Source organism: Talpa europaea (assembly GCF_964194135.1).
Source record: "Talpa europaea genome assembly, chromosome: 3".
NCBI classification, from domain to species: domain Eukaryota; kingdom Metazoa; phylum Chordata; class Mammalia; order Eulipotyphla; family Talpidae; genus Talpa; species Talpa europaea.
This window is the reverse complement of record NC_140069.1, coordinates 5,549,557-5,570,935: the sequence shown is the minus strand read 5'-3', so window position 1 is coordinate 5,570,935 and position 21,379 is coordinate 5,549,557. Positions and strand designations below refer to the sequence as shown.

At 36.0% G+C, this 21,379-nt stretch overlaps 1 protein-coding gene across 4 annotated transcripts in view; it reads left to right on the top strand.

The window, feature by feature from the left end:
- PHF20L1 (PHD finger protein 20 like 1) overlaps positions 1-21,379 on the top strand; it is a gene marked incomplete at both ends in the record, with an annotated part of 62,621 nt that overhangs the window by 9,488 nt on the left and 31,754 nt on the right. Inside the window, 7 exons of one of the 4 annotated variants that reach the window (XM_084230781.1) lie at positions 6,417-6,588; positions 6,706-6,790; positions 10,135-10,223; positions 10,449-10,526; positions 14,789-15,002; positions 15,572-15,697; positions 20,807-20,889. In XM_084230781.1, coding sequence (XP_084086907.1) covers positions 6,417-6,588; positions 6,706-6,790; positions 10,135-10,223; positions 10,449-10,526; positions 14,789-15,002; positions 15,572-15,697; positions 20,807-20,889 — 847 coding nt within the window. Of the gene's footprint in view, positions 1-6,416; positions 6,589-6,705; positions 6,791-10,134; positions 10,224-10,436; positions 10,527-14,788; positions 15,003-15,568; positions 15,698-20,806; positions 20,896-21,379 lie in introns of those variants that run through there. The other 3 variants (XM_084230782.1, XM_084230784.1, XM_084230783.1) reach the window with 3 other exon arrangements.

Sequence of the window (21,379 nt, the reverse complement as noted above, 5' to 3'; positions counted from 1 at the left end):
GGGAGGCCCCATAATGTAGATTTAAAATGCTTCAAGGAAACTAAAATTTTTAAAAGGTTACTAGGTTATAAGAATGTTGTGTTTGCTTTGGATTACATTCTGTATTAATTTTTATTATTTGGCAAGTAATCCTTCTCCTGACTATCTTATTTAAAGATATTCTTACCTCTATTTCTAGTTCTTCTAATATGTTTCAGTGATTTTTTTTATGATGTTAGAGTTCTTCGCTTAAAAAATCTTACCTACAAAACTTGAATTGTTACTATCACTCTCTAAGGTTCTGCTAACATTTACATTATGTTTAAGTCATATTTCAAGTATATTTTGTCCTTTAAAAATTCAAAAACTGGCCTCCCCAGTGGCGCAGCGGTTGAGCGCTGGGTTGCGAAGCTGCCCGCAGCCTCTTCAGCTGCAGTTCGATCCCCGGCTTCTCCCCGGCCACGGGAGGAGGGTCCCACATGGCGCGCAGACCTCTCCTGCCGCCCGCTGCTCCCCTCAGCAGTGTACTTCGGTCCTTCTGCCTGCTCTGCTCCCCGCTCTGGCTCTGGTGAATTCTCTCACCCTCCCGCGCTTCTGACTACCCAGTGCTTGTATGAATAAATAAATAAATAAATCTTTAAAAAAAATTCAAAAACTACTTTATCTAGAATGTTTAATTTAGGTATTCTTTTTGTGTGCTCTTGTTATGTATCTTTACTATATTAGATCTTACACTGTTTTGTTGTGTTATTGATTTTTTCCTCTCCCTCCCCCAATTTGATTTTATTGATCAGAATAATATTTAATTTGTTTTTGTAGCTTCATTCCTACTTCATTGTCTAATACATGTAAATTAGAGATAGTCTATTGAGTGAAATGGTATAAATGATGAACTGTCAGTTTTTAAATTTACATAAATTAGGGGCTTACTGTCTTATCAGTAAATAAGAAAATGACATTTAAGATGTCATATGAGTAATTGATTGGGGCAGTTTATTATTTTATATTTTTATTGAGGTGACATTGGTTTACAGCGTTCTTTATCATTTAGCGGCGTAGGAACACCCACCACGAAAGCACCCACAGTCCTTGTAATAGTCCTTTGTGCTCCCTCCCCACTTCACGCTTCCCTCTCCACTCCCCATGGCAGCCTCAGTTCTAGAGTCAGATTTCTAGGATGTGTGACTGGTTTGTGACCTTTCATTTGGTTTCTCCTTATTCCACCTGTAAGTGACACCACCTGGATTTGTCTTTCTCCTTCTGACTTGTTTTGCTTATCATAATCCTGTTGGGACAACTGAATTAAAAAAAGAACTTTGCCTTTGTCAATTCTCAGTGAATTCTAATGGTTTTTTAGTACCTGTGGTAGCGTTGGCTGGCCTTGCTTGTGGATTGTAGCAGATCCCTGAGTAACGCTGTCCTTTCACCTACGTGCAGGAGTTTCAAGGCTGTAAGTGTCTCAAGGAATTTCCCTTGATTTCTCCTGGCATTCTTTCTTTATCGATACAGGTAAAAATCTGGATATGTCAAGCTAGATGACAACTCAGTATGAGTTCCCTCAATTCAAATAATGTTCAGTGGTTTTGTCACATTATGCTTCTGGCAGAGCTGCATGTCGGTTGTCTTTCTCCTTCCCAGGGATAATGGAGCAGCTATAGTTTGATTGTTAACAAATCATCTTCCCTTACAGATAAAATTTGGGGGGTGAGGGATGATCATGAACCCCCTTGTAAATCCGATTAATCTGGGCAACCTCCACCTTGAAAGAATACTCAGACACTTCTCTACCAAACATCTGACATTTTGTATACAAACCCAGGGAATCACAGCCTCCTGACCTGCTGGGAGGGTCAGGAGCTGCCCACGTAAACATTTAGTAACATGAGTTAGTAGGAGTTGTTCACCTAATAATAATTCCCATTTTCAGTTTTTCATCATCTCTTGTGTTTTGACAACACTGGAGAGTTGATACTGAAAAGGTCTATGCAGTATATTCAGTGTATGGCTAACCTCTGGTTACTCTCTGGTTTTTATTGGATTATGGATTTAATCCGGAATGCATAGATCTCGCTATTGGCTGACCAGTCTTGTACATGTGGGAGACACACATGATAGCGGTAAAATGCTGGTATTATCAGATAAGGCAGTAAAGAGTAAAGTGCTGTAAGAGTTCACTGAATGTGAAGTTAATTCTTATTTTTGGTAATTGTCTTGTTCTACTCTGTAGTTAGAGTGACAGTTTAACTTGACCTTTGAAAGACTTTGCTTCAAAAAGGGTCCCAAGAAGTCAGTTGAAAGATTGCAGTAGTAGAATTGCATGTGTGGAAATGTGTTAAATTTAGAAAGCCTCATAAGCCTTTGTAGTATTTCTAACGCTGTTCATTTCCAGTAAGCCTAAGCTAGAAAGAACCAATTTTAGGGTGTATCATTTTTTGTGAGTTTATTGAGAGTAAGCTTTGTTTTCTAGGCTTCAAGTGTGAAAGACCGAGGAGAGCAAGGTAGACCCAGAGCAATGGAGGCAAGCCCTTAGTTTTTGCACGAGTAATACCATTGAAGCAACGCATGCATTTTGAAGTGGTGTAATAGTAGGAAAGAGGGAGGATGGAAATGTTTCGGTATTTTGCAGTAACATGATGAGGGAGTGAGTTTTATGTAGAATTTTGGCATCAAAGAATGATATTCCTAGCGAAGTTGCCTTCTCTTGTTCTCTCTTTTGAATTCTTTAAGAGATGCCAACTATGGTGTTTCTTTTCTTCTTCCTCTAATTGTTTTATCTCTGAAACCCCGCTCTCCTGCTCCTCATCTCTTTCCCGAATCCTAAGTATCTGGGACTGAGCCTAATCACTATTCTTAAGTCTAACAGCTTTCCATGATTCAGACATTAAAAAAAATGACAAAATAAAAACATTATCACTACTTCTTCCAAATTCAGTAAGAGCACTCTTACATTCCTTTTACACTCACAATATAAATAGCGCATCAAAATAATATTCCTGGAATTCAGGAGGCATTTGTGAATACATTCATTCAATGGTGGTTTTCATTCAAAGCATTATTTCTGTGGGCCACCTGCTAGGACAGGGAAACTTTTTCACTATGGACAACTGTATGTTAAGTTGCCATTTTGTTCATTTTAAAAGTATAACTAGGGCTTGATGTTAGGATGTTTTTCTAGTATGTGCTCACCGGTCTGGCATGCTTGACATAATGAATTTGATGTAGACCTGATCCCATTTCTCCTGTAGGCTTTTGTGCCAGTAAGTTAGACTCTGAGTACTCCCCACATGTATCCTTGGACAGTCTCATCTCCCCTGTGGGGACTGTGCTCTCTCTACCTCGCATGGCAACCAGGCTCTACTGAGATTATAGGCAGAGAGCAGGTGACAGTAAAGACAGAACATGGGCCTGGTGCACACATGGCATTTAGGAAATAACTCTTTTCTCTCCTCATCTGACTCTCTGCTAAACTTCTTTGGAAGGTGTGAGTAATTATGTTTCCTTTTTATCTATCAGTAGTATCTGGCAAGGGCTTGAATCTTATTTGTTGTACACATACATGTGGAATGAACAAGAATGTGGGCATTCTTGAGAATAGAAATATTTATGACAAATCTATTTGAGATTCAAAATTTCATTAAACACTGTAAAAATTAAAATAGATAATTGTCTTGGGTATCTGTGTTACTTATCTGATTCTTGCCCTTCATCTGAGGTTTACATGTCAGTCTGTAGATATTTATGTAAAGAGTATGGCATACTGCAAATTATCCTGAAGAAGCTTCCCTAAATATAATTTTTTTGTCTGGTTGTTGCAACTTTTCAGCCAACAGTATTTAAACTATCTTAGGAAAACCATAAGTTACTTAAAAATGTAATCCAGATTTAAATTATTTGAATTCATACTGATTCTTTACCGAATTGAATCATGTTATAGTAATAAACTATACATCTGACTGTTACTGACAACTATTCTGATTTTGAGAAATGTTTCAAATATATAAAGTTGTGTATATTTAGAATTTGAATGAACTGAGAAAATGAGCTCCTTATTTCTTATTCAAAATTGAAAAGAGGGCCTTCCCAGTGGCGCAGCGGTTGAGTGCTGGGTTGTGAAGCTGCCCGCAGCCTCTGCAGCGCCGGTTCCATCCACGGCCTCTGGGCAAGGGTCCCACATGGCATGCAGACCTCTCCCACCACCTGCTGCTCCTCTCAGCAGTGTACTTCGTCAGTCTGCCTGCTCTGCTCCCCGCTCTGGCTCTGGTGAATTCTCTTACCCTCCCGCGCTTCTGACTGTACCCAGTGCTTGTATAATTAAATAAATAAATCTTAAAAAAAAAAATTGAAAAGATGTGATAATAAGTATATGAAGTTAGAGATGTTGAATCACATTCTATAATTGATAAAAAAATATATGATAGCTAAGTAGCTAGTAAGTGTTGAAAACTATAAAGAACAGCCTTATCCCTTGGTTTCCCTTTAATCTTTATATTTTAAAAGCCTGAGTAGCAAAAACAAACACATCAGAACAGCACTGTGAAAGAGCCATTAAGACACTGCTTCTAAGTGGTAGGTGTGAGTCTCCCAGGTCTTGTTTGTATGCTCTTCTTTAATAACAGATTTCCTTACCCACACCCACTCCCCTAAATCCACACCCTCTACCCCAAAGGGACCTAATAAGAGCCAGCTTAAGGTTATAACTGGGTTGCTAGCTTTCTCAGTGCTGAAGAAATGTGTGATTTTCTTTAATATCACGTCTTGTTCATGGCAAGCGTTCCCTGAGTGGCTGGTGTATGGCTGTCAGATGTTAGAAGCTCTGGGATACTTGGATGGACAAGACTCACTCACTGCTACAGGCTCACAGGCCAGAATCGCTTCTAACATTATGTCCCTTCTGTCTCTACTGTCTCATATGCTAACACATGTTCCATGAGAAAAGGGTCACAGTAGTACTTTAGGTTTGGTAGTAGTGAATTCTTTATCTCCATCTTGTTGATGGGAGAAGTCTTTCAATAAAGAAACTGTGACTTTTTTTTTTAATCCAGGATTTTCCTGGCTTGTTTGACCACAGGATCTTCTTTTGTGTTGTGTGTATGCCTCAAGGCTATAAGTGTTCTACAGCACACAGTCTCAGGCCCTGTACAGAGGTGATTATGACAAGTGTGTGTGAGAGCATTGGGGTGGTGGTGGTGGGGAGGGGGGAGTGTCCCACAAATGATTATACTTTGAACCACATCTTAAATAATGAGTGTATAAAAGAGGGGGTTGGCAACTTAGCTGAGGGCTAGACTGAAAGAACAGAATGTAAGAGCACCGATGTTTGATGGGACATGGTATATTTGAGAAAATCCCAGTGAGATTTGGTTTTATCATTAAACCAGAGTGGGGGAAGACGCTGTGCCAGGGGCCCACTCAGGGATTGCCCCGGCATGAATGGCCTGTAAAGCAGGTAGGAATTTGTTCTGAATTTCAGGATATGTGAGGTCTGTCATGCTTTATATTTAACACTGATTTTCTACAGAGAAGAAAAAGTCCCAGGTTTTTCAAAAACTAGAAAAAACATGACCTCAGGTTATGGTTGAATCATCTGTGTGCTACTGGTGAATTCTTAATGTTCTTAAAAAAACTGAGTCATCTGTGAACATTTAACATAATACATTAGGGATGATAAGGCAATTTTCCTTGTTTAAAGATCTGAGTTAACTAATTGCTGTTTTGGAATTAATTATAAAAGAATCATCATACCTGAAGACAGAAAAAATGTGATGTTATTTTTATGTTTTTAAGTTTACGGATTAACAGCACTTTCCCTATCTTTGTAAATTCCTATTATAAAATACAAGAACATATAGAAAAACAGAAAAAACAAATTGCTCTTATGCCAGTTAGAGACAAATATACATGTTGGTATTTTTTGGTAGAAAATGTATTTAACATACTTATAATTTTAGTGATCCTAGTGCTACTCTTTTACATTTTCCAGCATTCTAAGTTCTTTGTAAATACTGCACTTAGGACTGTATACTATTCCATTCAGTGGGTGAACCACTGCATACTTACCATCTTCAGTCTTTTGTAACCACACTTATATTTGGTTTCTATTTTCTTTGTTATTATAAATGTTTTGTATATGTAACTCTAGAATTAGAATTAATGGGTTAAAGTGGTGTCTTGATGCATGCTGTCTTATTACTTTCCAAAACAGTGTGGTAATTTACACTGACAATGAATCTAAACATTTATTTTATTAGGTCTTGAGACTAGTCATTTTTTTAAAAAAGAGACAAAAATGAGAAATGGACAGGTTCAATAGTTTAATACTATGGGCCATATTGTTTCTGTTTTAGTGGTAATCAGCATTTCGGGGAATCTTTTTTAAAATATCTTGCATAAGCAAGTGCACAGATTGTCATTTGATGCGAAGTTCCTTTATTTTTGAGGTATCCGTCACGGATTGAGAAAATTGATTATGAGGAGGGCAAGATGCTGGTCCACTTTGAGCGCTGGAGTCATCGTTACGATGAGTGGATTTACTGGGACAGCAACAGACTGCGGCCTCTGGAGAGGCCTGCACTGAGGAAGGAGGGACTCAAAGACGAGGAGGATTTCTTTGTAAGTAGCCAGTCCCCGGGCCACCGCGCTCATCCTAAACGGGATTCTGCTGAGTGTTACAAAATCTTGTTTTTGTTTATCATACATGGTACTGATCTTAAAAGTTATTTAAAATAGGATTTTAAAGCCGGAGAAGAAGTTCTGGCTCGCTGGACAGACTGTCGCTATTACCCTGCCAAGATTGAAGCCATCAACAAAGAGGGTGAGTGTTTGAAATGCTCAGAGATGTGAGGTGGCTTCATAGTAGAGTTTAACTGTGTTTCTCATTTTAAAGAATGTCTGTGATTGTTGAATATTTAATTTAGTTAAATACTTAAATACACTTGTTAAATATAGCTCTTTTTTTTGATGCTGTATGAATTTCCTGCCAGTATTCTTCTTGGGAGCTTTTAATTTGTTATATTTTGCATAGGATGGGATGATGCATGATACATAACATGATACAATGCTAAACTAGGAGAGGTAAATGGTTAAAATTTTTCAGCTTTCATTTCATAGGTTTATATTAAATGCATTTTATTCCTACTTCTCCATTTTCAGTTTGTTGGCTAAATTATTTTGATGATCATATCAACCAGAGTGTGATGAAAGGTTGAAGATAGAGGAACATTCCAGTCAGCTCAACTTGCAAGTGAAATACAGTACAATATTTTCTGAGTAAAGAATATGGAACTTTATGAATTTGAGGAGTTCCTTTATTGTGTTTTTCTCCCTGACCCTTTTTTTCATAGTTTCCAATCCATAATTAAGAGTTAATTTTTCTGACAATGATTTGTGACATGTGATATCGATAATGAGCACAAGTAATAGAAGCACCCAGAAGGTGAAAAATAACAGAAAAAGCGGGTATATTTATGTGGCATAAGTAAGACCACCAAATCCATTGACTTGATAAAAAGTAGAACTTGCAGATGGATTAATTAAAAAAGGTGTGAGAATAAATATTTCAGTTAATATTGGAAATATGCTTATATATTATTTCTAAAATTTCTTATTTAAAATCTCACTTAAAATTGTGAAATACTTCTAAATGTATTTTTTGAGTCAATTCATTAGTTTTCTATTACATTTATTTCTTAAACCTGACCTCTCAGTCAGTCTTTTTACTGAAGAAATACATATTGAGTGATCGCTTTTTTGGAAGAAGAGAGCATTTAATCTAAGAGGGCACTTCCTTTGAACTGAATCCTGAAAGACAAACAAGTTAACTAGATTAAAAGGGGCTAAAAAAAAGCCTTTTCTGCCAAGAAAAAAAAATGGTGTATGCAAAAGAATTGAAGAGAGGCATGCCATTTTTAAGGAGCTGCAAGGCTTTGATGTGACTGGAGTAAAGGATTCCTTAAGGGAAGTAGAAGAGCAGAAATGGTTGGATGGAGAAGCAAGGATCAAATACATGAAGTATCTTGCAATCTTGCTAAAGAATTTGGAGGTCATGGGAACAATGGGAGGGACTTAAGCTGAGTATTTAAGCTAACAATAAACGTAAAAAGAAATGTTAAACAATGTTAGTTGTGAAAAATCATAGTTGCCTAGCAAGAAACTGCTATAACTTTAAAGACCCGATTCCCATATATTGTTTTAATGAATGGAAATCATGCTATCACTGTGGCTTTATTACCACTAGTCACCCTACTACCAGGCAGGGTGAGCAGCCTTTCGGTTGTTAGGAGTGCAGGTGACTTCTGTGCTAGTGCTGCCTCCATTTCACCTTGCACTCACACTCTGGAAAGCTGGTTTACTGAGCTTGTATTCTGGTCTTGTTCTCACATTGGCTCTCCATGTGTATAGTCCAGACCCATCAGAGTAGGTGATCATAACAGTTTGTGGAAGGGAGAAATAATCAGTTTTGTTGGATAATAGAATACCCAAAACAGTAAAATTAAATATTGTCTCCATTTTAATTACAAGCAGTTTAAGTGGGCTGCTCCCTTCCATGCTTTAAGCAGCTCGGGATTATGCGTGAGTACCTGCATACAAGTAAGGACCCTCAGAAACAGTCTGTTTCATTTGTCCTGGGGCCTCTTAATATAGCTAATTAAGCTTGTGTTAGTGGAGTGGTGATGATACTGATTGTGATTTCTGTCATTTCAGGAATAGTAAGGGTGGGCCCTTAGTGGCAGATACAATTCATTTTTTAAAAACCTCCACTGAAAGTATTTATTTTGTGATATCTATATACAGAAGTAAGGAGAACAGGCAAATCAGTGTAGCTTGGAGTGGTCAGGGAAGTTCTCACATTCTTGGTGGGATCTGAAGAGCTGATCCTCGAAGAATGGGTTGAAATTAGGAAAGGAAGAAGGCAGAGTAACAGAGGAAACAGTGTGTGCAGAAGCAGGAGCGAGGAGGCCCTTTCAGCTCCGTGAGGAGCCAGCCCATGTCGGGAATGCCATGTTGGAGGAGGAGCACTGTTCCAGGGGTGATGGTAGAGTGAGGTGTACCTGCATTCTGGCACTTTTAGCGTGTTTCCAGCCTCTCTATATCCTTGCTATTCAACTAATCAGTTTTTTTTCCATAATGGGTTTAGATATTTATATCTGCCATATTGTGCATTACATTAATTATTGGGAAATATGCAGTATGGTGTTAATTCAAATTACGAAAAGGCTTTGTATCTGTATCATTGACTGGTACCAACTTCAGTGACAGTAATAATGATCACATTTATTGTTTATACTTCTTTTGTAAAGGTCAAGTTTCTGTTTACTTTGCCTTCATTTGTACAGGAGATGATAGAAAATGGTGGAATTTCCTTAAGTATAAAATCTGTGTAATTTTTATTCACTTGAAAGCATGGAGTCTGTAGCAGGAAGTGAATATGCTCTGTGGTAATCATGCAAAAAGAATCCTGAGTTCTCAGAGCAGCTTGAAATGGTGGGAAAGGCATGAATGGCCCATGGGGACAAGGGGTATTTGCCAGGTTGCGCTGCAGCTCTGCTGAGTGTCCCTGCTCTCCCTCCTGGGGTCGGTGTTCCAATTTGGAAAGGCTTACTTTCATCTTTCATCTAGTTGATGTGTAAAGTGTTTTCTAGATTAAAAGCCTGTGATCTTTAATTCTTACTTGCCAATTCATTAATATTGCTAAAGGACTATTCCTTTCCCAAGAAAATGGTTTTACCTTTATCAGATCATTCTCTGTTACTTGTTTGGAAAGGAACTTTCAGTTAATTCCTATGGAAATAGCATACATTTTTGCAAATGATGATTTTAATATTTGTTGGGCAAATTAAAACATGCCTGCCATGTAATTTAAATGTTTATTTAAATTATTACAAAATAATTTTTAAAATCCTTCAGTAAAAATCAGAATTGCAGGCAGTTAACTTACCAAGATTTAATTTGTTTTGTGTACTTTTTAAGGTAAAGCAGAGTTTATTTTAGAAGAAAAGAGAAAGCAAACTTAATAAACTATGGGGTCCTCAACAGGGGTATGTGTTTGCAGTTATTGCAATCACAGAGTATTTATTCTCATTGGTATTACTTGTTAGATTTCAAGTGTTGCTGTAAGATTGAATATTTTCTAATGATTCCGACTTGCTCCTGTTTCAGGAACATTCACAGTTCAGTTTTATGATGGAGTAATTCGTTGTTTAAAAAGAATGCACATTAAAGCAATGCCAGAAGATGCTAAGGGGCAGGTAAGAGTGTTCAGCATTCCTAGCGACCCAAAGGGATGTCTTCTTGATGGTGACCAATCAAAAAACATCTGTATTTTGAAGTGAACTAATTGTAGGGTTATGTGCTGATAGCCCCAAATAGCAGCAAGAAAAAGAAACTTAGAATGTAAAATAAATTATACACTTGATTTTTGCTTCTTTGGTTTTAGACCTGCTAAAGTTATAGGTCACTAGTTTCTGTTCCAGGTGAAATCCCAGCATCCACTAAGCTGGTGTTGTCCTATCGACCCAGCTGGATCGTGTAACCAGTCTATGGGAAGTGAGGTAAGTGCCTTTTCTTTAATTCTGTTTTGTTTTCCCTGGTTATATAATATCATCTAGAAAGTTAATTTTTAGTATAAAATTTTATATTGAGTTTCTCATCTTCTTCTTTCCTCCTATAAATAATAGTCATTAATCTTCTTTTAAAAGGCGCTTACCTGACACTCTAGGCTGCTGCAGGTAGGGCTCCCTGAGTCATGTGAGGTGAGCCTTGTGTCACGAGCTTTGTCACTGCTCAAAGCTAGCGTGAACGGTAAGCATTTGAAGGAGAATATGGGGTTAAGTCAAAAATCACCATTACATTGGTTGAATATGTTTCCTGAAATACTGGAAAGAAAAGGTGCCAATAGAAATTTAAAATATTTTCTTTTATGTTCTGCTGTTATTTGGGATTTTCAGCACCTGGACCTACAATTAATTTTAAGAAATTGAAAGTGATCTATAAAAATGTCTAACATATTGTGCAGTAAAAAGTATCCTGAAATGTGTTGGTATCATCTGGTCAGCTCCAGTCAACTGTATATATTCCTTCATCTGAAAATGTGGATCACCACATCAAAAAATATTCCTGTTTATCTTCGGAGAAGTATGCTTGTTTAAAATCACCTGGTTTTCAAAAATTTACATTTGAAATGATCAACTAGTGGCATTTTCCCCCCAACTAATACGGAAATGCAATTAAATATAGAAATACTTTTGATCAGGAAATTGCTTTGTGTCTCCCTATCTGTATGTATAAATAAAATGTTCTTTAAGCATTCTATGGTGTGATTTTTTGGTTACTGCATAGAAAGATAATTAATATGTTGGGAACTTAGTTTAATATATACCTGTTTAAATAAAATTCTCTTTTTTTTTGCTTTAAAACTATTTTGTTATTGTCATTATTCACATGTCCATGCCATGACTCTTGCCTTAAAACTATTTTTTTCAAAGTGAGAGTGAGTCAATGTGGCTTGTGATAAAATTACAAGTGTAAACCTTAATTTATTTACTATAATAAACATTCTTAACTATTTTAGTCACACCATGATCCATATTAACTTAGAATCAATGCCAAAATACCAACTACTGAAAGAAAATTTGGGAAATACTGTATTTCCTTTAATTTTATCATTTTCTTCATTAATTTCTGTGATAATATTTTTATTGAACTAATAATTGTTTCCTGAAATTACGTGAGTCTCAGGTGGGCATCGTTCAGGTTTGCTGTCTGTGTACCTCGAGCTCACCCCCACGTCCAAATCTGTCCTTAACACCGTCAACCCCTTTTACTGAATTGACCCATTCCTCTTTAGCCTTAGCTTCTGGTAATTTTGACCTTACTGTCTAAAAGTTTATTTTTGTTTTGTTCAGTGCATCTGTTTGTTTCTCTATATTCCACGTAGGAGTGAATTCATATAGTGTTATAATTTTTAATCACAAGCATTAAAAATATTTGTTAGGGTGGTTCTTATGTAAAATGCTCGTGTTTTGATTGTCTTTTTTTTCCCAACAAGTGTTGACTTACTTTCATCTGAGAAATACACTAAATCAGCGTTGTTTGGGCAGTGCTGAGAGGACTCATGTTTGCATCCAGTAAAATTTCTTATACCGAGCTAGCGAAGGATAAGGCATCGCATACACTGTGGAAATGCCCTTCTCTAAACTTTCTATATCTTTTTTCCTCCTGTTTTTTCTTGAATGTGTGCTGATAGAAAATTTCCACTGTAAATCACTAGTGTTTATATGAATTGGCTCTTCAAGTCTTATTAATTATAAAGCCATTTTTGCCTACATTGTTTTATTGGATTCTCATAGTAAATCCTTTGACATGGGCATGGCTGCTATTTCTATTTCACAGTTGAGGAATTCAGAACTATGAGAACTGAATGAATTAAAACCTCACTCAACCACCAACCATGTGCACCATATGCTGAGCTCAGATCTGATTTCAAACAGTGCTCTTTATAAAGTGCACGCCTCGGTTGTTTACCTACAGGGAGCTTCAGAACATAACATTAGTTCTAATTCATGGAAGGATCACAAGACTTGCTTTTGATAGTGAATCTTTCTTATTTAAAAATAGAAGAGCAAAATAATGGGGGAATTTTTATATTACACAACTGCGGTGATTCCCATGATCAATAACTTGTGATGAAGAACTATTTTATCTAATTTAGCTTTTAAAAGGAATAGCATGAATTTCTTTCACCTAGTTTTTTTCTTTACTGGGGATAGAAAACAGCTGGCAATGGAATTTGTCTAACATTTTTCAATATTTCTCTAACAACTTAAAATTTTCCCTACAATGTGGAACCCAGAATTAAACACAGTGCCCTCAGGAAGACTGCAAACATAGGCTCTCTGCTGAGTTTAGTACTTTCCTTTGCGTGTCTGGTTATACTTACTCTTATTTCTCTTTCTGCTTTGTTGATTGCTCTCTCCTAGCCTTTTTCATTGGTGGTGCTTGCTTTCTGTACGACTACCCTGGCAATCTCAAGGCTCACCTTAGCCCTAATTCTTTTACCTACTATGTGGCCCCTTGACCCTGCTCTTTTGTTCCCCTGCACTTTGACTTCTGTTTGCTTAATGAAATCCCTGTAGCCAGGAGAGTCCGTTTACTCCTGTTCCTCTATCCTTTACCTTAGCCAAGTCCTATTTCAGCCTTCAATTCTTCTGTCTCTCTTCAGTCAAAATTAATCTTTCCTTCTTTGTTCTCCCATTGCATTTTATTTATTCCTCTACTCTCGTTCTTGTCACATGGTCTCGGAGTTAATTTTATTTGCTTGCCATTGCTATGGGCAGGACTATAAAAAGAAGCGGCTCTAAGTAAAATAGGTACACCTGGCTTGTTATATACATTTTTTTTCACATAGTAGATATACAAACCTTTATTCACCACTTTGTCATAATTAATTTTTCTAATACGACATATACTGGGATTTTGTAGTTTACAATACTGGGAAAGTTAGATGCAGGAGCAAACATGTGACTACTCCAGGGCCTGTGAGTTCCTGTTACTTAGAGGCAGCGTCTTCTACCAGCTGTTGCCTCTTGAATGTTTTGCATGTTCCTCGTAGAGACCGGCCAGGGTGTTCAGTAGGAAAGTGGTAAGTGTACCAGGTACAAGTGCCTGATGTGTCCAGTTCATTTCGATCAAGAGAGGAGAGAGAGAGATGCACATTTTATTTGTTTTTAATGATTTGTTGCTTTCATTATGCGTTTAAGATAGAGCTTTGCCTCTATTGCTTAATGACCAATGTTTGTTAGTGGAACTCATGAGTTAAATACATCTCATGGGTGAAATTGGTTTTCATTGCTTGGACGCAAAATTCATCTCACGCATTTTGATTAAATCTGAATTGTCACCTTAGTGGCCTCAATGGAAAATTAACTTTGTAGAGATATTTCAAATATTTGCTTTGTAAAAAAAATCTTTTTAATTATGAATGTTTAAATATTAGTATCAGTTCTTTACGTCTTTTTATATTTCTTGTGATAAATAGTCTTAGTTGAAGATAAAATAATAAAATTATTTAGTAAGAAATTAAACAAGGTGAACACAGAAAAACTAAATGCCCACCTCTCAGAAGAGTAACTAACATGGAGCCAGGAAGTAGTAGAGGGAGGGAAATTTCACTGGAGCCCGACAGTTTTTTATGTCTCCTTGATCAAGTCCAGTAGCTCTTTTTATTTTATTGGTAATTTTATGCTGTTGTGATAAATTGGTGTCTGACTTTGAAATCTTTAAAAAATAGTCAAGTCATATCTTGCTTCTATTTAATCGGACACACTTTGAGTGGCACATTCGTCCTAATTAATAAGAAAGAATAATTTGCTAAATGGAAATGCATTTCTTTCTATCCTTGCTACGTGGCAACATAAGCACTTTTCTTTCTTTTGTGGTCTGTTGTATTACAGAAAAGAAGCACAATCAGCATCGAAACCCTACAGTACTAAGCAGAATGTCATGTAGTCTTCATTTGTCATAGGTTTCCTCTGTTACTCTGCATTTTGTTCCTATGAAATAGATCAAGGGAATGTTTGTTACTGAACACTTATTTTCCCATTTTGTGTAAAATTATATAATTCAACTAACCCATTAGATTATTAAATCTGATAATCCATCATGATGATCTACCTTGTAAATATAATTGATTCAATTCTTGTATTTGTGTGTCTGAGTGAAAATAGCTTTGAAAATGTGGCACATTTTTATTCATTAGTGTAATTAAATTGATTAATTTTTAACACTAAGTATGTTTTGTGTTTTTCCTTTGGAGGATTGGATAGCTTTAGTCAAAGCAGCTGCTGCAGCTGCAGCCAAGAATAAAACAGGGAACAAACCTCGGACCAGCGCTAACAGCAATAAAGATAAGGAGAAAGATGAGAGAAAATGGTTTAAAGTACCTTCAAAGAAGGAAGAGACTTCAACATCTATAGCCACATCAGAAACTGAGAAGAAGGAAGATCTGCCCACATCTAGTGAAACATTTGGTACAAAATATGTTCTTATGTTCATTCCTTCTGGCAGTGGTAAACTCGCATAGTTAACAAGTCAGACCCTTGGATACCTGTCAGTTTGAAGATGCAATTAAATTATTCAGCTCTTTTCCTTTAACATAAGATGATTGTTCACTTTTTGTAGCATCTTACGGATAGTTCTGAAGAGGAATGGTCTGACGTGGGTACTTGATACTGGACACCCTCAGTACTCTTGCAGAGACATGAGCTGAGATTTTATTTGCAAATTCTTGGTAGTGGGCTTTGTCTTATTTGGCGTTTCCTTGCCCCCCACCCCCTTAAATGCTTCTGCATGTGCTTCAGTATATAATATGGGAAAAGTAGTAAGTTCATTTCCTTCCTGCTTCTCTTTCCTAAAGAATTACTGCTTAGTAGTCTTTTACCTCTAATATATCAATCTGGAGAGACTTGTGGTTTTTAAAGTTCTATGTCAAGCACTAGATTAAAAAATAAGTGCAAAACATTTTTGCTACTTTAATAAAATTCATGTGTTTTAACTTTGGATTCTAGATAAACTCATATATGTATTCTATTAAAAGTAGGACTTCATGTAGAGAACGTTCCAAAGATGGTCTTTCCACAGCCAGAGAGCACATTATCAAACAAGAGGAAAAATAATCAAGGCAACTCATTTCAGGCAAAGAGAGCTCGACTTAACAAGATTACTGGTAAACTACAATGATTCTTTTTGGGGGGGTGGGGAATGGAGGGTTTGATTTTAGAGTAGTTTGTGTTTAATAAAGCAAAGTGTATCTTTATGTTTAGTGTAACAGACTGGCTAACATGAAAGATAGTTGCTTTATACTATTAACCTTTTCTGTTGTGAAATGTGAAAAATACCACATATCTTCTACCTACCTCACAGGGATGTTGTGGGGATTGATAGGATCAATTGTCACCTTGGCCATAGGAGTAGTTTCTCTAAGAATTGAATTATCTGCTTTTGTCAGCCTGTGGTGAAATAATGTCTGAGACTAAATAGGATTTCCCAGACATTCTTATTCTTGACCAGTTTCATTAAGGATGATGCTACATATGGTTGGAAAGATAAAAATGGGATTAAAATCAGTTCCTAAATCTGTTAATTCCCAATGTAAAAGTACTTCCGTAAGTTTTTAAAATGTCTGTCCTTCTCGTTGGTCTCTAGTATCTAGGCTTATTTTTCTGTGTGGGCTTTTTTTTTTTTTTTTTTTTCTCTGAGTGTTCAGATGGTAGAAACATTGAAAAGTCCTAGACTCCTTAGTTTTTATAGAAGGAGGATTTAGGTATTACATTTGGGACCAGTTCTCCTAGTCCCTGTCACTTCCAAGGCTCACCAGCCTTTAAAATGTGAATGTTATTTTTTTCTGAGTATATGTTGAAAGGGGAGTTAACATACTTGATTCAGTCATGTGATTCTTATTTCAAGGACAATGGTTTTTAATGCCTTTGGCCTAATAAAACAACATAAATCTTTGTTGGCATTCTTTTAAATAATGTGAAGACGCTTGATTTCATTGTCAGATCCAAGAATAAACATAAACATTTTCCTTCCATAATATCCTACAAGCGAGGTTTCTCTAGAACCACTGTTTTGTTATAATATTCATTTCAGTGATTATAATTGGTTTCCACAGGTGAAACATTTAGTTTTTCCACTTGTTAATATTATTTTTGTGCCTTTCTCAGATAAAGGATATATTTGCCCCAAGGACAGGAAATAATTGCAAATAAATTCAGCCATTCCATCTTTTCCTTAGAAAATGTTAGCTTTGCAGAAGGCCAAAATCTTATTCAAGGGATGGTTATAATGGCAACTTGAGACTTCAGTTTTGCCTTAGAATGTTGGAACCCCGGGCCCCATATGGTGGCAGAGGTGGAATGGTGCTTCTAACTCCTGCGATACCAAGATTGAAGTGCTTTTGGAGAAGCCAGAATAGAGGAAGATAGAAGTGACATTGAAGCGACACAGCTGCCAGCTTGCCAGCGTCATGCTTCTTCCCAACGATGCGGATAACCTGATTTAGTTTCAGTCAATATACTCTTACTGACTGAGAAGTTCGAGCTCAACATTTAAAGAAGTTAAAAAAGAAAACACCTCAGGCCACAATGAGGCATCACCACACGGCCTTGCAAAGACAGTAGGGTTGGGGGGGAAGAACCATTTCACCATGCGCCTCAAGGAAGTTCTAACACTGGTTGCTTAGTAACACCCCATGTTTTTTATGGATAGACTTCGTCTGCACATCCCTTTGGGAATCTCATATGAACAACTGACAGTTCAGCAGCAGTAGAAAAGCATAAGATTTTATGAATGTGAAACATTATGATCTTTTCCTTTTATTTACTTAGAAGGTTTAATTGTCTGATAATCCTTTTAAAAGTTCATCTCTCTGCACCTATTATTTAACTTCACGTTACCGCTATATCATGCAAAAAGACCACAGATATGACATCGTCAATGGTTGGAAAACAGGCTTGCCTCTGTATAGTAAATTCCGTTTGTAGTTCATAAAAAGATGAAAACTAATATAAAGTAGCAATTTGTTATAAAATGATGGTGTATTTTAAGTCTGTCACACTTAAGCATGCCTTTTTTGTCTTTTTTCTACTGAAAGGAATAGGGCTGTGATCATGGCAGCGGCTCAGTCTGCGTGGATATATTTCCTCTCTCCATTTTATTTACTTTTAGAATGATTCTAGTTGGAAATATATTGGGAAGCCCCTGGATGAATTTAAGTCATGTGTTTAGTCACTTTGATTTCTTATGCATATGCACACCCTACAGTGATTCTATGCCTGATTTCTACATAGAGGCTGAATAAGAATGGTTCTGTTGAAGTTTCCAAACAAGTAGACACTGAAATTATAATTGCACATATATAGGTATATAGATATGGCCTTCAGGAGTTTTTAATTATATAGTACACCTTATTAGTGGCCATACTTTATGCATACTGACTTCAAATTACAAGAATCAAGAGTCTGTACTTTAGGACAAGAATATGAGCAGATTTTAAAATATAGTTTGTCAAGGGATTAAGTGAAGAGACACAAGCCATTGGCATTGGGTCTCTTCTGATAGTTCTAGGAGTTTTCTAGAGGTTTAGGTATTTTAAAAATATGTTTGTGAGACTAAGGAATTTTGAAAGTTGTCTTAAAAGAGATTTGAATTGGTCAGTAATGTGTTATAACATCAAGAATATTTGATTCTTAATCCCAGCAAGAATGTTGTGGTTTGGAATCCCTGGATGAAAAATAGACCTCCCCTTTGGCATTCTAGCTGCTCTGTCCTCTAGTCTATTTATTCCTGTTGGCAGTATGAGACCAACTATATATTTTTATAGCTAAAGTAGAGTATTGAGAGATTACCCCTTTGTAGGTGGTGCTCATGAATGTTTGATATTCTTCAACCTCCCATATACATAATTTCTTGAATCTGCATAATGCATTCCGTTAAGGTAACTACTCTGTAGATACATTTTTCTGGAGGAGGACTTGTTAGTGTGCTGATGGGTACATTTGAAAATAACTGAGATTGTTTTCATTTGCATTTATTTCCTTTCAGTTCTCGTTCTCTGGGGATACTGCTTCTATCCCCAGAATGTAAGCCGGTCAAGATAACAGCGGTGGTCAGAGTTCTCTTTTAAGGATATGTTTTGTTTGTCATCTTTTCTTTTTCATATTTGGTAACTCTTGTAACTGATGTGCTTATAAAACATGAAAAGATTTTTATTGATCTTATTTGAGGCTTTTGAATTGACTATGAACCAAGTATTATTCCCTAATCTCATTTTAAGTTGTTTTTACCAAATGCCCCATTACTTTATAAGACCATTACGAAGCTTTATTTTTTTCTTTACAAACCATTAAATGGAAATTGCTTTTAATTAGTTGAGACTATAATATCCCCCTTTAAATTCACAGAGTATGGTTAAATTATTTTTTTCCTTTAAAACTTGTAGCACCTTTATTTAACTTTGTAGTTTGTCATCTATTCCATCTGTTGATGACATTTTGAAAGTATTTCCACCACCTACATGAGAATGAGCAAAATGTAAGATGTGTTTAATAGACTGATTAGCAAATATTTGTCCTGTTTGAATAGTCCTTAGAAATAGAATCTCTACTTAGTTTTCTGTGAAATAATTTGATTGTCAAATTATTTTCTTTTTTTTGCAATAGTATCCTTAAAAATACTACCTAGAGAAGAAAAATTTAGTGACAACCTAGGCTTTAAATGTTAACAAGCGCTCCAAGCTACATCATTTTCAGTCGTCTAAAAATGTTCACAAGTTATATAAAGTCATATTGATAGAATTGAATTTATACTTACAAGTAATTTTTATAAATTTTGTTGCTTTTTTAATAAATTTTGTTGTTTTTCCCCACCTAAACCCACATTTGATAGTGTGTGAAACTTGACTAAACTATGTAAATTGTTACATCAAGCTGGGCCAAATCCTTACCAGTTTATTTTTAACTTACCAGTTTTAATACAAATCATGTATCAAAGTCATTGTTTTACACTCAGCCTTTTCTATTTTAAATTACGTTTCCAAGTGCTAGATATTCATCTTCCCTATAGAGGGAAGGTGGTTTTTTGACTCATTTAAGAAGTGGCTATAGTACTTCTTTAAGAATACAATTTTAACCTTTGAATTCCTACTTCCATTACCTAACATCTTTGGGGGATTTACCTGAAAAAGTGAAATGTTGACGGGGGAAAACTCAAAATGATGTGGTACCTTTTTTTCTCCTGTTACATATGCTGTGGACAGTATCGGTAATGCAGGGAGTAAAATAGTTGCAGTAAATTTACTGTTTTGTTGCTGATTGTTAAACATGCGTCCTTTGAAGCAAAGGGTTTGTGTGACCAACTTTGAAATGACGAAAAAATGATTTTTGGTGACCTTTTATATGCCTGGTTATATACTTGATTTCATGAAAGCTGCTTAGCAAAGAATGTTGACTAAACAAATGACTTTAATTGTGAATTAAAGCATAGATTTAATGTCTTGTAAAGTTATGGTATATACTCCAGATAAAATGTTATGTTTTCTAAAACAGAATTTGGTGTACATTGGAGAAAACTAGGACACCAAATTATTTCCTGATTTGTGCAATGAGAACCTAAAATTAAGCAAGTTCAAATGCTTTAGGAAGAGCTTACACTTTTGTTCCCACTAACATAATATGAATCCATCTGTGTTTTTGGAACTTACGTTAAGACGAACAGCTACAACTGGGCAGAGATAAATCTGTGAGGCTTAGGTTAAAGGACACTCCTGAAATTACAAAATGGGGAGCTTTTTTTTAAATTTAATACAACAAAGATTTTATATTCTGTGGGTAGCATTTTTTTTTTAATTTAATACAGCAAAGATTTTGTATTGTAGATGTTTAGAGGATTTTTCATGTCTTAAACATTAAATCTATATTTTATTTCATTTCTATAGCCAAAGCTCATTGTGTGAGTTATACACAATATAGGCAGTTTTTGGTTTCTGTAGTAAGCCATGGAATTTAAAATGTTTACAGAATAAATGTGTATACGTATATAGTTTTTTAATGGTATTTTTTTTTTAAATTTTTATATGGTATCAGCAAACTCTCAAGTTCTAATTCAGTCCCTTGAATCATTAAGGGTGTTTGTATTTTTTGGCGAGTAAACATGAGAATATTTACTTCCTGTATGCTAGAAAGTATGAGGGATTCAGCTGCTAAATTTTGAGAGTTAATTAGGGTGGAAGTTAATATTTTTTCTAATAAGCAATTTCTGTACAATTTTTCTCAAGGTTTGTTGGCATCCAAAGCTGTTGGGGTGGATGGTGCTGAGAAAAAGGAAGACTACAGTGAAACGGCTCCAATGCTGGAGCAGGTATGAAATGGTAGCATTTGATTTTTTTCAAGGTCCCCAACTGGAATGATCGCAGAGCTATAGTATCCACATAATTGAAATTACCCTTTTGATCAGATAAGGGAATAGGAAACTGATGATATATTTTTAACTCTGCCTTCTCCAAGGTATACAGATAAACCACAGACTTCATTAGCGTTTGTTTTCAATAGACTGGCAGTCACGCCTTTGTCTCCAAAATGTGCAGGCCTGGAGACAGGCATCCCAGGTATAAGCTGGATTACCTTAACTAGCTTACACAGAGACCCTTACACAAATACTTTCCATTTGTGATTTAAAACAGGGTTTTTTGGCATCTAATAAAGCTTCTTTTGTAAGAAGTTTCTTTTATATTGTAACAATTGGTGTTGGTAGACTGTGTGTTTTATGAATATTGATCAATGAGCCATACATTTTTGCTAGGATGTATATTTTAATAACTACAAAAAATGAATTTTAAAAAAATCTATTA